Source organism: Macrotis lagotis, chromosome 4, assembly GCF_037893015.1.
Source record: "Macrotis lagotis isolate mMagLag1 chromosome 4, bilby.v1.9.chrom.fasta, whole genome shotgun sequence".
In the NCBI taxonomy this organism is placed as follows: domain Eukaryota; kingdom Metazoa; phylum Chordata; class Mammalia; order Peramelemorphia; family Peramelidae; genus Macrotis; species Macrotis lagotis.
Window position 1 is genome coordinate 113,957,562 of NC_133661.1, and position 15,481 is coordinate 113,973,042.

Sequence of the window (15,481 nt, forward strand, 5' to 3'; positions counted from 1 at the left end):
AAATATTCATCTGGGGGGTAAAGGAAAGCTTTAGCAAAGGAAGGAGGAAAAATCTGAAGTAAAATCGACATTGTCTATTTTCATGCTAAAAAAAATCTCTTCTCTGAATGTAATAAGTATATTCGACTCATACAATTTGTACTTACTTTAAAAAAGGTAAAATATTCCTAGTACTGACATTTCACGACAGATTCATGTCTTCAAAAGAGGTTGCTCTTCCTTGGAAAAAAATCATGAAATTTCCAATTCTAATTTAAATGGTTTGGGTTTTTTTTTCTGAGAACAAAACAGAAAAATTCTGATTTTTAAAAATGATAGATTTTTTCATAAAGACAAAAATGTCATGTATGACTGAAAATTAGTACTCTGACCGTTTACACTTTGCACTTCCTCTACCACTAATTCCAGCACAATGAGAATGTGCTGCTTTGTACTATTCTATGAAAAACTATTATAATAATGATATAATTATCATATGTCATTTTTGGAAATATAAACACATTAAATGTATGTATCAATGTAGTTAGCAGACTGATTGTTTCAGTTTGAAGGTATCCCACTTCCATTGCTTTGTATGCTATGTCAAATTTCTTTACAACAATCTTCAAGGGCATGTCTAAATTCTTAGGTTGTACTGAAATTTTGTTGTACTGAATATTGCCTTAAATAAGGAGACAATCTTCTGGGCTGGGTTATATAAAACCATTTCTAATGCAAAAGGATTTGTTGTAAAGGTAAAGGTATTTGTTATAATGGAATTTGACCTATGATGATTATTTGGAATTTTCTAGGAGTAGTTCAAAGCATTTTACAGGGATCATCTAGTTTATCCCCCCAAAGTAAGGAAGAAGCAGGTATTATTTTCACTACAGATTGAGGACACTGAAAGGCTAAAGTTTTTGTTTAGGTTTTTTTCCCTTCCAAGATCAAAAACTGAACCTGTGACACTGCCAGATTCCAGGTCTGCACCCTGACTAGCTGACTAATCACACACGCTATATGAAACAGCATGATAGAAATGTGGCTGTTTTACCAGATTGACCTTTTTTGGGAACAGTGGCATTTCTGGAGGTACAGTAACTATGGTACAGTTAACCCCAAATAGATATGGAAAAACCAAAAAGCAGATAAAATATACCTTTCAAATTTCTGGCATTTAAGTATAACTTATTTTTAAAACAATTAAATATGTAATCTTCAGGCCTAGTGCACTGCCTTCTTTACCTGATTTAGGTGAATTTCTTGGTTTTGCCTTAATTTAAGATATAGGGACTGGAAATGGGGGGGGAGGAGGGGAGAGGTAATTGTGACTGAAGAATTCTGCTCTCTGTATTCCAGTTCCAGCACCTTTTCTCTGCAGTACCCCAAACAGAACAAGAAGATCTAGATATTGTCCTTCCCAGCTGAGACATCCTGTATGAGGCCTGAGAATTCCACCTGGAAGGCTAATTCAGTTCATTACATTCTTAAATAGTCTTTTTTTTTTTTGTGGGGGCAAAGACGTGTTTGAGGTTTAATAAGTAAGTGCTGCCCTCAAGGAGCTTACAGCTAGGGAGAGTAAGACTGGAATCGAAACACTAGAAATTGGAAGAGCAGTGTGAGAATTAGGGTAGACGAGCCCTCTGGAGTCATCCCCCAGACACAGACAGACATCCTGACACTGACACACTGACTCTGACACACTGACACACTGACACACAGACAGATACAGATACAGACACATATGGACCCCCGGTTCCCCTCCCTCCCTGGGGCCATATTTGGGGGTCCTTCCCACGAACCTGCCCAGGGGTGGGGGTGCGGTTTGCACCTGGGCAGGACCTTCCCTATCGGGGCCCAGTCCCCGCCCTCTGGCTAAGGGCCCGGAGTCTCCGGCCTGGGGGGGCGGGGGGGGGCGGTGATTGACAGGCGGCGGCGACGCCGGCGGCCCGGGCTCGGGCTACCCCATGTGACTCGGGCCAGGATGGCTTCGCCTTCCCCTTCCCCCCGCGGCTCGGGCTCGGGCTCGGGCTCGGGCTCCGGCTCCGGCTCCGGCTCCGGCTCCGCGTGAGCGGCGGCGGCGGCGGCGGGTCGGCCGGGCCCTGGGCTCTGGCCTCATGGGGAGGAGGGGCGCCCCGGGCCGCCACGCCGAGGCGGCGGACGCCGACACGGACGGGGAGGCCGAGGCGGGGCAGGCGGCGGCCGGGGCCGGGGCCGGGGCCGGGGCCGGGGCGGAGGAGGCCGAGGCCTGGCCTCCCGGGGCCGGCCCGGGGCCGCCGCTGTGGCGCCTGCCCGAGGAGCTGCTGCTGCTCATCTGCTCCTACCTGGACTCGCAGGCCCTGGGCCGCCTGGGCCAGGTGTCCCGCCGCCTGCAGCGCTTCACCAGCCGCGACCTGCTGTGGCGCCGCATCGCCCGGGCCTGCCTCAACTCCGGCTTCACTCGGCACGGCACCGACCTGTAAGCGCGCCCGCCCCTGCCTCCCGGGCCCGGGCCCAGGCCCGGGGAAAGAGCGGGGACGCGGGGCCTGGTCTGGCGGCTCGGCGGGGGGTGTGGTCCCGGGGGGGCCCCGGGCCGCAGAGCGCGTCCCCCCCCCCGTGAGCCCCCTCGGGGCAACCCGCCCTGGGGTCCCGTCAAGCGATGGCCCGGACCTGAGACCCCCCACCGCCCCCCGGGAGCCATTTAAATGACCGTCCTGCGAGAGCCCCTCCAGCCGCCCCCCTGTCTGAGAGCCCTTCAGCCGGCTCCTCCCAGAAGCGGGGGTGAACCCCCCCAGAAAGCCGCACACTGTGCTCCACAGATGGCCCGGCCGCTCTCACGGGTGACGTGACTTGCCCAGGGTCACACAGCCGCTCCGCCTCCGAGATGGGCTTTGAATCTGGGGCTCTCCCACTTCAGTCCGGCACTCTGCCCCGCTGCCCTGTCGTTCTAAATGGAGCTAGGCTCCAGATTGTGCTAGGATTATTGCTTCTTTTAGATGCCCCCTCAAAATAACCCTTTTTTTGTTGTTTGTTTTTTTTTTTTTTTTAGTGTTTGCAAGGCTGTGGGGTTTAAGTGGCTTGCCCAAGGCCACACAGCTAGGTCATTAAGTATCTGAGGTTGGATTTGAACTCAGGGACTCCTGACTCCAAGACCAGTGCTCTATCCACTGCACCACCTAGCCACCCCCTAAAAATAACCCTTTTGTAAAAAAGATTTATTTTGAGTTTTACAATTTTCCCCCCTAATCTTACTTCCCTCCCCAACCCCCCACAGAAGGCAAAAGTCTGAGGTCACATTTGAACACAAATCCTTCTGACTCCAGTGCTCTATCCCCTGACTCTTACAAATTATGGTAGGGGTCCAGGCATAGTAATTGTGTTCTCATTATAGTATTACAAATTTTGATGTAGATTAAGAAAGAATCCCCAAGTATTTTCACAACCAGGATGCATTTAGACAGATGTGAAGAAGTGGCTGTAGGAGGAGTATGACCTGGGAATCTAGACCCCCAAGAAGTTCTCCACAGCTGCCTTTACTTTGCTTTCTGGTCCCAGGCATAGGCAGAACTTATGGAAAGCTGGAGGAGAAAATTTATTCTTGGATTACACTTCTGTACCCAACAGGATACACAAGAAGGTGGATGGATGCTTGCTTGTGGCCTAGGACTGATTACACATAGGTAACACATAGATGTTGCAGTTTTAACAGCTGAAGGGGACAGGAATAATGGAATTCTGAGACCTAAACTTGGAAAAAGTGTTTTCTGGACCCATATGGTTTGGGTTTTTTTAGGTTTTTTTTTTTTTTTAGGTTTTTGCAAGGCAAATAGGGTTAAGTGGCTTGCCCAAGGCCACACAGCTAGGTAATTATTAAGTGTCTGAGACCAGATTTGAACCCAGATACTCCTGATTCCAAGGCCCATGTTTTATCCATTACACCACCTAGCTGCCCCCCCCATGTGGTTTTAAATGACACTGAAAATGTAAATGTATTATTTAAAAAAATTTTTTTATTATTATTTTTTTTAGGTTTTTGCAAGGCAATGGGGTTAAGTGGCTTGCCCAAGGCCACACAGCTAGGTAATTATTAAGTGTCTGAGACTGGATTTGAACCCAGGTACTCCTGACTCCAAGGCTGGTGCTTTATCCACTACACCACCTAGCTGCCCCCCCCCATGTGGTTTTAAATGACACTGAAAATGTAAATGTATTATTTTTAAAAATTTTTTTTATTATTATTTTTTTTAGGTTTTTGCAAGGCAATGAGGTTAAGTGGCTTGCCCAAGGCCACACAGCTAGGTAATTATTAAGTGTCTGAGACTGGATTTGAACCCAGGTATTCCTGACTCCAAGGCTGGTGCTTTATTCACTACACCACCTAGCTGCCCGACTTTTTTTTTTAAAGAAAGATTTTATTTATTTTGAGTTTTACAATTTTCCCCCCATTCTTGCTTCCCTACCCCCACCCTCACAGAAGGCATTGTGTTAGTCTTTACATTGGTTCCCATGTTAGACATTGATCTCAGTTAAGTGTGATGAGAGAGAAATCATATCCTTAAGGAAGACAAATCAAGTATGAGATAGCAAAATTACATAATAATATAACACTTTTTTTTTTCTAATTTGACAGTAATAGTCTTTGGTCTTTGTTCAAAGTTCATAACTCTTTCTCTGGATACAGATGGCATTCTCCAATGCAGGTAGCCCAAAATTGTCCCTGGTTGTTGCACTAAAGGGATGAGCAAGTCCATCATGGTTGATCATCACCCCCATGTTGCTATTAGAGTGTATGACTTTTTTTCAGTTAGGCTGGTCAGAATGGAAAGTGATGTTCAATCTTTCTAGGGAAGCATCACTTTCAAATTGCCTTCTATTCGATGCGACAAACATTTTTCTTGGATTGGCCTTCTTTCAGGGAGTTAAACTGATAGCTTGAAAATGCTAGCTTTATTTTTTCTTTCCTATTTAATATGCTCCTGAAAGGGAGAGGATTAAGGTCTTGTAGGTACTCTGAAAGCCAAACGAACTTTGCCAATATGAAAGTGTTATAGTTTATTGAATCCAACAGATATTTATTAAGGTGCCTCCTATGTTCAAGACATAGTACATACTGGGCATTGCTTATGACTTTAATATTTATTTATTTATTGGGTTCTGTGTTCTATGGTGAATTGTCTTTAACTTCCCATAGAAGTTGTTTTAATATAGCATTTGATCAAGAGCAAGGTCAGTGCTCCTTTCAGGGTTGAGGGGAAAAGTCATATATGCTACAACAGGTGGTTGAGAGTGTTTATCAGTGTGGTCTGCTACTGGACAGCTGCAGGAGGGATGATAAGCTACTAGAGGTGGTTTTCTCCTTTGGAGAAAAAAAGACTTGTGGTCTTCTCCAAGTTTCAATATGTAGTGAGAATCATACCTCTGTGAAGATAGAGTGAGACAGCTGGTTAATACATTGTGTCTACTTTCCCCTCCACCCCCCCTCCCCAAGACTGAACAAGTGAATGCCTTTTAATAGCAGGAAAGCAAAATTTTAGTCTTGTTCAGTTTGCTAACTTTTAAGTGTCTTGTTTCTTCATGCCAGACTATCAGTGAAGTTGAGGATTGTGAGTGTTACTAGAAGGTGGGAAGTGAGAGGTAAGCGGGGTACCTAATTTCTTACCTGTCCTGAGTTATTTCAAATACTGAAGTGGTATCTGTGGTCCTGGGTTCTCAACTTAAGGTACCCTGTTTCTTAGCCCCAAGGAAACACAAAGGGATCTGGTTTACTGACCTTCCGGCCCAGGGCAAAGTAGCTGTTTGGTTGTTCTAACTGATCATGGCTCTGTTGATTAAGATGAACTGCTCTGACTCCTTTTGATTTGTTAATGGCCTTACTATTGTGCTTAGAGGCATTTTGGGCACTTAAAAAACAAAACCCACAAAACCCGAAACAAATAATTTGCCTCCTTTTGAACTCTTGTCCAAATACTGAACATTGTTGATCATAGGTACCTTACAATATGTGAATATGGATATATTTTTTTCTGATGGATACTAGCATTTTTTTCCTACTAGTTTGAAGTCAGTTTTGTTTGGTCTTTTTTTTTTTTAAGGTGTTATGAAACTTTGGGGAATAGAAGTATTTTGAATGCAATTATCAAAGCTAAGGAAATGTTTCTTATAGTAGGTTTTTAAATTTTCCCTGAGGAATTTGGGAAATCAGCCTGGTTTAGTGCACTAGAACCAGAAATTGAAATTTAACTAGAATTCATAATGAGGGTGGTGGTGGTGGCAAGGTAACAGGTGAAAGAACAAAGTTAGTACTTGGACACTCCAAACAGTTAACAATCTAGATTGAGATTTTAAAGAAGTTGATAAATATATAGGATTTTATAACCTTCTAGTCCATAATAAAAACTCCTCAAAAAAACAAACATTAGAAGCAAAAGTTTACAATCTTTTCAAACCCAAATTTTAGTATTGGTATTTTGTGGAAGTTGCTAGGCCAATCTTCCAAGACAAGGGTGATAGAGTTGAGTAGAATTGTAAGGAATAGAGAATAGGTTTGTTTCTGGGCAATGACTGTGGTGTAAAAATACTGAAAGCAGAAAATTTTTTAAAAATGTTGCTGAGTAGTAAAGTTACTTAATTGTATTTAACTGGCATGTTCATTCATTCATTAATACATTCATTCCTGCACTGAGCCTGAATGTGTGGAACTTTCTGTGACTGGGGTATCCATTTCAGTGATGATTAACGTTCAGAGTGAAGAGATAGAAACAGATAAGCTATGTGTGTTTGTTTGTTTTTAAAATAATTGAACCTTAGAGCAATTTAAAAAAACAACAGCATAAAGTTTCTCTTCCTATCTCAAAATACTGAAGACTCTGCTGGCTGGTTAATTTTTGAATCTAACCAGTGTTTTCAGAAAAGTCATCAAACTTCTATGACTTGGAAACTTTTTGACTTGAAGTGGACCAGTTCAACGAGAGAGTTGGTTTATGGATATATTTATTGTCTTTTTTCCCCCCAAAGGTCTTATTTAATGGTTTCTGTGAGTTAATAAAAGCAGAGTTCATTTTACATTCTCAAAATAAATAAAACAATACACCTGTGAAAGCAGGCAGCAGCCCAGTGAGGCAAGTATCTCCAAAAACCAATGAGATTTGGGAAGAGACCTTTTCTAAAATTCTGGAGGAAAAAAAATCTTTCATAAGACTTTTCTAGGAAAGCCTGAAAGTTAGAAAACCTTTTCTTATTTTTAGGAGAATAGCAGTAAATTGAGACCCTTAAACCCCAAAATATGAGTTAGCCACATATGTTGGTTGATTTTTAGTCAGAAGGAAAAGAAGACTGCAGGTAGGGATAACTGTCTTCAAGCATTTGAAAGGCTGACATGTGGAAAAAGAATTGTTCTACTTGGTCTTAGGGGGCAGAACAAGGAGTAGTGGGTTCCAGAAAGGGACATTTCAGTCCAATGGGAGGAAAAACTTCTTAACAATTAGAGCTGACCAGAAGTGTAATGGACTGTCCCAGGAGATGGTAGATTCCTCCTAACTAGAGGTTTTCAAGTTAAACCTGATGATCATTTCAGGGGATTTTTGGTCAAGAAAAGATTGGACTAGATGATTTTTGAGGTCCTTTTTTATTCTGATTTTATGAAGACAATGGGGACAGTTATCTTTCTTGTTTCTCCATCTTCTTTTGTCCCTTCTATCTAAATTCCAACTGCTTTGAAAATTCTCCTATGTTGGGGGCAGTTAGGTGGCACAGTGGATAGAACATTGGCCCTGGAGTCAGGAGGACCTGAGTTCAAATCTGGTCTCAGACACATAATAATTACCTAGCTGTGTGATCTTAGGCAAGTCACTTAATCCCATTGCCTTGCTTTAAAAAAAAAAAAGCTAAAAAAATTCTCCTATGTCTTCTTTTTATTTAATTTTCCCATGTCTTCTGAATACAATTAATCTTAATTCAAGACTGGTGGTTTTTTTGGTGGTTGTTGTCTGGAGTAAGGAAAAATCTAGTGTCTACAAGATAGAAGCATTCATCTTGTATTCTTTCTTCCCTCTTATCTCTCAGTAAAATAAAAAAAACAAACAAACCCTAGAGTAGCTGAAACTGATTTGATTTTTGGGGTTCAGAATAATTTAACCCTTGATCTCTGCTGAAACTTAAGGAGGTATGTGCATGTGTAGATTATTTTTCTTGAAACTGAATTTCTCTAAAAATTGGGGAAGTTTAGGAGAAATGAAGTTCTTTTTTAGAACTAGAGAGAAGATGGGAAGTTTAATTTTGAATGAAAAGTATGTATATAATATGTACGTATAAACTCCTCTAACATTTAAATAAAACCCTCTATGTTTTAACACAGTAGAACCAACCAGCCAGAGAATAAGTTTGCTTAATGGATAATAGATTTTTGCCTATATTTAAGAATTTGTCTAGGAGTGTGTCACTGTTAGAAGATTGAATTCTTAGTGAATCAAAGTTTTGGTTCAATTCCAAGTTGAAGAAGTATGCTTCTCTTGACCAGACCTGTCTAGTTGTAAGTATTAGTTCAGATTCAACTCTCACTTCAGGCCAATAGAAGTAGCATTACACTGAAAAACAAACAGCAGGGCTCCTTCCTCTTCTAGATAGGTTAGTTCCCTTCTAGATGACCTGCAACTATCTCCAAACAAACAGAAGAAGATTACCTGGATAAAGAGTTTACGGTTTGAAAAAAAGTTTGACCAACCTTTTCTTGACTTACAAGTCTGTTCCATAATTCATCTGACCTGCTGCTCTGTATTTAAGTTACCTTCCCTGGAAGCCCAGGCCACCCAATTGGTCTCAGTGTCTGCCTCTCTTTACTCTACAATTAATTGCCAGCACATTCCTAGTCTTTTGCTTCCTTTTTCTTCTTCTGTCTCTGTCTCTCTCTGTCTCTCTTTGTCTCTGTCTCTGTCTCTCTCTTTCTCTCTCTCTCTCTCTCTCTCTCTCTCTCTCTTTTGGTATTTGACACAAGCTTAGACACAGGTGACAACTGTGAAATGAAGACAAGGCTTGGAGACACCTTAAAAAATACACGAGTTAGCAACTAAATGACAAGAGCAGACTGCCAGGCACTTTCAAAACAGTACTTTGTCTGTTGTCTTTCCTTTCTTTGTCCGCAGCACAAAATTAGAGGTCAAAGAATCATAGGAGTTAGAGATGGAAAAGACATTTGGGGTCACTTGGTTCATCCCTCCTCCTCCCTCTGCCCCAATTCAGAATCATTCCTTACATTATATTTTCTCCTCCAGCTCTTGTACAGTTTTCACGGTCTTCACTCAACTCTGACTGTTACCTTTGGGAAATGACGAAGGAGGCTCTGTTCAGTTTATGTTTAGCATTGAGAGAAACTGCCTCTGCCCACAGTTGACACTCATGAACCTCTTTGTTGGTGGTCTTTGCTGAGAGGTTGAGGGCTAACTGAATGTCTCGTTCTTTTCTACTGCCTGTTTCAGAGGCTGAAGAGTATTCTTTGGGTTTTAGTTTATGTTTGGGGGAAAGTGAAGAGATATGATATTGAAGTGACTCTTTGCTTTGAGACTTTTGATTTCTTGCTATCTGAAAAACAAAAGGTTGGAGGTGAAAGGAAATATGTTGAATGTCACTGCTGTACAGTAACTGACTTGGAAACAGTTGGTTTAAAAAACCTAGCAAATGGCACTCTGGCCACTAATTGATAGAAGAGGTATACAATGTCCTGTCAAGTTAGAACTAGAGTGAGAAGAATGCTTTCTGACTGAAAATGTAAGCCAGAAAGAACAAGAACTCGGACTGAGAGAAGATTTTTTTTGGGTCTGAGGGATGGTGTTGCTTTTGAGGACTGCATTGGCAATGGCTCCCTGACATCAGTGGGGGCTAATGGTCACTGATTGTAACATTCTTGGAAGGAGTCTGGGGATGGTCTCTTCTAGTAGAAGTAGAGGATACCTTTGCCTCCCTTCTTAAGCAGCTGGTGGGAGCTCCCCAAGGGGAGTATTATGTTTCCTCTGGTAACTGCCAAGAATGAGAGGAAATCTACAAGCTATGGGATTTGGGGGTGGGATGAAGGGGAGAGAGAGGCAGGTGATGGTAATAGGAGGGAGGGGAAATGAAATTGTTTTATAGTAAATATATTAAAATGTTTTTTTTTCCTGGAAAGCTGTTTCATTGTAATGAACGAGGAAGTTTTTACTTTTTAGCTCTGCCTCAAATTTCTTTTTTCTTTCACCTTTCCTTATTCTGCCTACCATCCCTAACACCCAAACTCTCGGGCTTCTTTGAATTTTTATTTTGGAAGGGCATGTTGGTGAGGTAAAGAAATCCTCTAATAATGCACAGTGAGTTAGAAAGGACCTACTTCCCTTACAGAACAAATGTATTAAAGGAGAACTTCCCATTCTTCCTTTATCTTGCCTGTTGTTTGACTTTATCATAATGTTCTGAAATTTAAAAGCTTTTTGTTTGGCATATGTTCCCTCCATTCCCACAACCAGCTTAGTTGAGCCACAGAATGAATTTGAAGCCTAGTCATTTAGACTCAGAACCTGCTTGAGAGATTAAAATATGTCATAGCAGCAGAATTTTAAAACTGTTGGCTTAGTGGTGCCAGTCCCAATCCTACTTCCACCTAGGAAGTCTTAGGTCATTCTGTGGAGTTAAGAAGTAGGTATGGACTTTTACTCCGGTCTTCCTTCTTGGAATTGTGCATGTTTTGTGTTTATTTCTATTCCCATTTGGTCCCAAAGACCAAAGGTGATTTTCAAAAAAGAATGATTCCTATAGTTCAAAAAGGTACTGCTAAACTTTCATCATTGTCATTAAATTTTAGGGACAGAGTTTATGGCCCATTTGAAAAGGAAGGTATGGGAGGGGAAGTCTGAGTGGGTGTGGTAGTACAATATCAGGGAGGCCTATTACAGTGATGTCTATGCTTAAAACAGGCATTCCTTCTACAGATGTGCATTTTCTAATCTAAAAATTAGGGTTAACTAATTTATAACACTTTTATAACTTAGTGGTCTTTAAGAGAATTTAGTAGATGCTCTTTCAAGAATTGCTGGGACTGAAAAATTCATCACCAATGATCATCCTCATGTTGAATCTTCTCAGAGGTAGCTAGGCTATTCCTTAGATAAGAGATATTTAGTTTGTTTCTGGACCTATACCAGAAACCTTTCCAGCATTGTAGAATTTGCCAGAGCATATGGTCCACTGGCATATCCTTTGAAGAGCTAAGGCTACCTCCTTGTTTTGATAAAGCATTGGAACTAGGGCAGCTAGTTGGCACAGTGGATAGAACACTGACCTTGGAATCAAGAGGACAGGAGTTCAAATCCAACCTCTGATACTAGCTATGTGACCTTAGACAAGTCACTTAACCCTGATTGCCTCACATCCAGGGCCCTCTCTAGTCATCCTGATTCATGTCTGGTCACTGAACCCAGATGACTGGAGGAAAAAGTGAGACTAGTGACTTAGCACAGCCTCCCCCCACCCCCCAATCACATGCTTGTCATGCATGACGCCACCTCCCTGATATTGTGGTCTTTTTTGAAAATGAATGACAAACATTATAAAACATTGGAATAGATTTTAATGGAAGGTACTTGTGATTGTGTAAGGGTAGCTAAGTGGGGCAATGGATAGAGTACTGGGCCTGGAGTAGAAAGAGGATTCTTCTTCCTCAGTTTAAATCAGGCCTCTGACACTACCGGTGTAACCCTGGGCAAATCACTTAACCCTGTTGTACTCAATTGCCTTATAAAATATGCTGGAGAAAGAAATGTCAAACTTACTCTAGTTTCTGACAAAAAAAAATCAAATCAAATGGGGTCACAAAGGGTCAGATGTGACTGAAAAATTACCAAATGAATGAAAAATGACTTATTCTATTAGTGTGGAGCTGATGTTGAAACCAGTCTAGCTAAGTTTGAAGAAGTTCGTTAAGTATATTTTGCCATATTAAGACTGAGGTGGAGAAGTTGGAATTTATACCAAATGGTGAGAGTAACTTATATCTCTGAAAATATTATGTATTGATGCATATTCATACATCTATATTACATATATATCTCCATATTTGTAGTTCTATCTATTTACGTAATCCAATGGATGATTTCATGAGGTGGTTCTTACCTCCAACATATAGTTTGCAACTCATCCATTCCTGCGCATTCAGTGGGACTCTAGTTCATGTTCTCCCTTAAGTTCTTCACAAGGGGTGCTCCAAACATTATGCAGGCCTTCCTAAGGTCTCCTGGCCAACTCTTTCTTTCTCAATCATGCATTTCTTTGATGACACCCTTTAAGTTACTTCTAAATTATTAAAATTAGTTCCCTTTGTTCAATTTTAATATCATGTGTGGCTAGGTTTATTTGCTTTTTTGGGGGGGGGAGCAGGAAGGCACATAGGACTATTGGTCATCAAAAGAAAGGAGAAACTCTAGATTACTTCATAAATTGATTTCTACCCCACTGCAGACTCACTGTATGTGTTGTGTTTTTGTTTAAAATAGGTTATGTGCCCAGGAATGCAGTCAAATTATAATGGTGACTAAGTGCCGGAAAGTGTGGTTGGGGGAGAGGGGGGAGAAACAAGGAGTGGAAAAATGAGCCCCAGGCTAAAGGAGGAGGGCTGGGAAAATGGAAATACAGGCAGGCCGGAGGCCAAGTTAGAGATTCCGACGTGCATTAACAGCTATGTGAGATGTTTATTTACAGGGGACTAATCATTTTTTTGTTGGCTCTCCCTCCTTTTACACCTATAACTGTTCTGGAGAGTAAGCTGCAGGGCATTTCGGGGATCTGAGTAAAAGTCATTTTTGAATTCCTAGGAGCACCTGCTTGTCTTCGAAGATTCTTTCAGTACTATTTTCTTCCTCATCTTTCTCTTGCTGATTTTTCAGAGAGATTTTTGATCACTACCTTTGATTTTGAAGAAGATGAAATCAGTTAAATTCTTTATAAGTATAAAGAGAATATTTAGTAAACCATTACTAAATTTAAATGTGTAAAGGCTTTGGGACTGAAAGAGGAAGAAGTAAGTTTACAAAGCTGTAATTTTCTGGGAGCTATTTTTTTTTAATAAATAAAAACCAAATTCAGTAATGGAAAACTTAATGGACCCTTGGTAGAATGGATTAAGTTTAGGGTTGGGGAGTACCCCTTGATTTTGCTGAAGTTCTGAAAGTTTCCTGATGTCAGACTTTTGCTCATGGGGGAAAGGGGGAGATAGTGAGAGAAGAAGGGGAAATCTGTGTGTGGGGAAGAGTACTTTAACCTTTAGTTAGGTGTCACCAAGATGGCATATTGAATGAGAAGAAAAGGTAGAGATAAGGAAGGCTATAGATTTTGCTAACTTTTATTAGAGTATGAACTCGCAATTTAGTATGCCATACATAATGAACTAATAATCATAGCCATAACAATAATAATAATGAGCATTTATATAATACTTTAAAGTTCATAAGCACTTTATATATGTTATCTCATTTGATGAGCATGATAACCCTTATAAAGGAGGCTGAGAGAGGTGAATTGACTTTCCCGGGCTTATGTGGTTACTAAGTGTCTGAAGTGGATCTTCCTGACTCTAAGCCTGGTGCTCTGTTCAATAGTGTTCCACCCAGTAGTTGCTTATTTAGAATTTTCTACCTTTTTTTTTTTTAGAAGTTTTTACCCTTTTAGAAAAAAAAATCACTTCTACAGATTAATTTTAAATTATCATTTTCTCTTGCAAGGCTATGTGTTTAAGACTGTTTTTTTAATGTGAAAGGGATTTATTTGTTAGTCAAAAGTCTGACTTAAGAAGCAGCCATGTTCATAATCAAAGGAATATTGGAGTAGAAGTCACAGGAGCTAATATTCTTCTTTACCTGGTTTTTCCACTTACTTAGCTATATGACCTTGAGATAACCTTGCTGATCTCTTGCCTCTTCCTATTTTGCCATTTTTACCTAGTTATTATCTCCTACTTTTATTCATTGCTTTTAAATGAATATTTTATTAATACATTAAAAAAATGCACCAACTTCCTAAAGACTTTTATCTCCTACCAACTAGAATACTGTCTTGTAAAGAAGGAAAATATTTAAATGAAACAAACTAACACACTGACCGTGTCCAACATACATCTTGAGGACACTGATTTTATCCAAGTTCTGCATGTTTTTCTTTACATTGTTGTTAGCACCCAAGTCCAGATCTCTCTGGGAGGTCTTGTGCCTTTCTTGTGGCCTGGAGGTTATCCTGGGGAATTTTTTCTGAGTATAGAGAGAGGCCTTGGTGACTTATATTGTTTATCCTCTTCTCTGTATACAGGGTGACCAGCATTCCAGTGAAGGAAAGAGTGAAGGTCTCACAGAACTGGAGACGGGGGCGCTGCCGACAGGGAACATTGCTCAAGTGGAGACGCAAGCAAGTATCCTGTTATCTCTTTCAGAGCTTCCAGGGGCACAAGCTAATGGGGTCATGTGGGAAGACAAAAAAGGGACCTGGTTGTAGTTTGGTTGGCCTTTCTTGTCAAGAAGGCCAAGAACCCCACAGAAGGGGTCCAAAAGGGCAGACATCTTCCTTGCCAGTTTGCCAGAAGGAAGACTGAACAGTGAATGATGAAGTTAGTAACCAGATCCATCTTGTTTTACTGTCATTTAAATCTTTCACTAACGGGTTTTCTGCCTTCATTGTTGGGCCTCTCATCATCCCCTTCCCATCCCTCTTTGTAAAAAGGCAGAATGTTAATGAGTTGGACCCATTGCTACCAAGTCTAGATGTTGTACTTTGAGGAGCTGACAATGCCACCTTTTTTTTTTCTTGGCAGTAATTGTTCTCTAATTGTTTCATGTATGCTACTTTTGTTTCCCTAATTAAATTGTAAACTTTAGAATACCAGAATCTTGTTTTACTCTTAGTATCTCTTAAAGTGCCTACCACAATGCTGGGTAAAGCAGTCACTCAACAAATGCTTCTTGATTTATCAATAGGGATGGGTTGCAGAGACCTCAAGCTCATTTATGCTTTGTAGGTGTCATTTCCAGAAGTATATCTGTTATTTTTTCCCATTAGGGAGTTGTAAATGATAATCTATTCAGTAGTGCTTTGTATCTGTGGCTAAAGGAGACCAGGTGATTATTCTAAGGTAATGATTATGGGAAGGAACTTCTGTTTCTTAACTATCCTTTTCATTTTGCTTCTTAACCCTATTGGTTATTTTGTCATGATCTACTGCTGTGGATAATGATAGTGGATAATGATAAATATTCCTATGGTGGTAATAGGTGATTTATGAGATCCAAATCTCCTATCCTTGCTTCAAAAAATTATTGATATTTTTTTCACATTCATTTTTCTTTTTATTACCACCTAGGTATCATTTTCCCTTTGTTTTTCCATCTCTCCCCGTATCCAATTAATAGACAAGTCTTGTCATTGCTAACTTCCCTTTTCTCCTCTGACACTGCTTCTACCGTGGTACAGATCATTATCACCTCTTATCGGGGAATATTGCTCTAACCTACTGGTGAGTCTCTAC

The 15,481-nt window shown here is 40.8% G+C and overlaps 1 protein-coding gene across 1 annotated transcript in view; it reads left to right on the forward strand.

The window, feature by feature from the left end:
- The first annotated feature begins 2,081 nt into the window (after window positions 1–2,081).
- FBXW4 (F-box and WD repeat domain containing 4) overlaps window positions 2,082–15,481 on the forward strand; it is a 113,181-nt gene continuing 99,781 nt past the window's right edge. Inside the window, exons 1-2 of the mRNA XM_074233887.1 lie at window positions 2,082–2,437; window positions 14,272–14,367. Coding sequence (XP_074089988.1) covers window positions 2,097–2,437; window positions 14,272–14,367 — 437 coding nt within the window. The 5' untranslated portion in view covers window positions 2,082–2,096. The remainder of the gene's footprint in view (window positions 2,438–14,271; window positions 14,368–15,481) is intronic.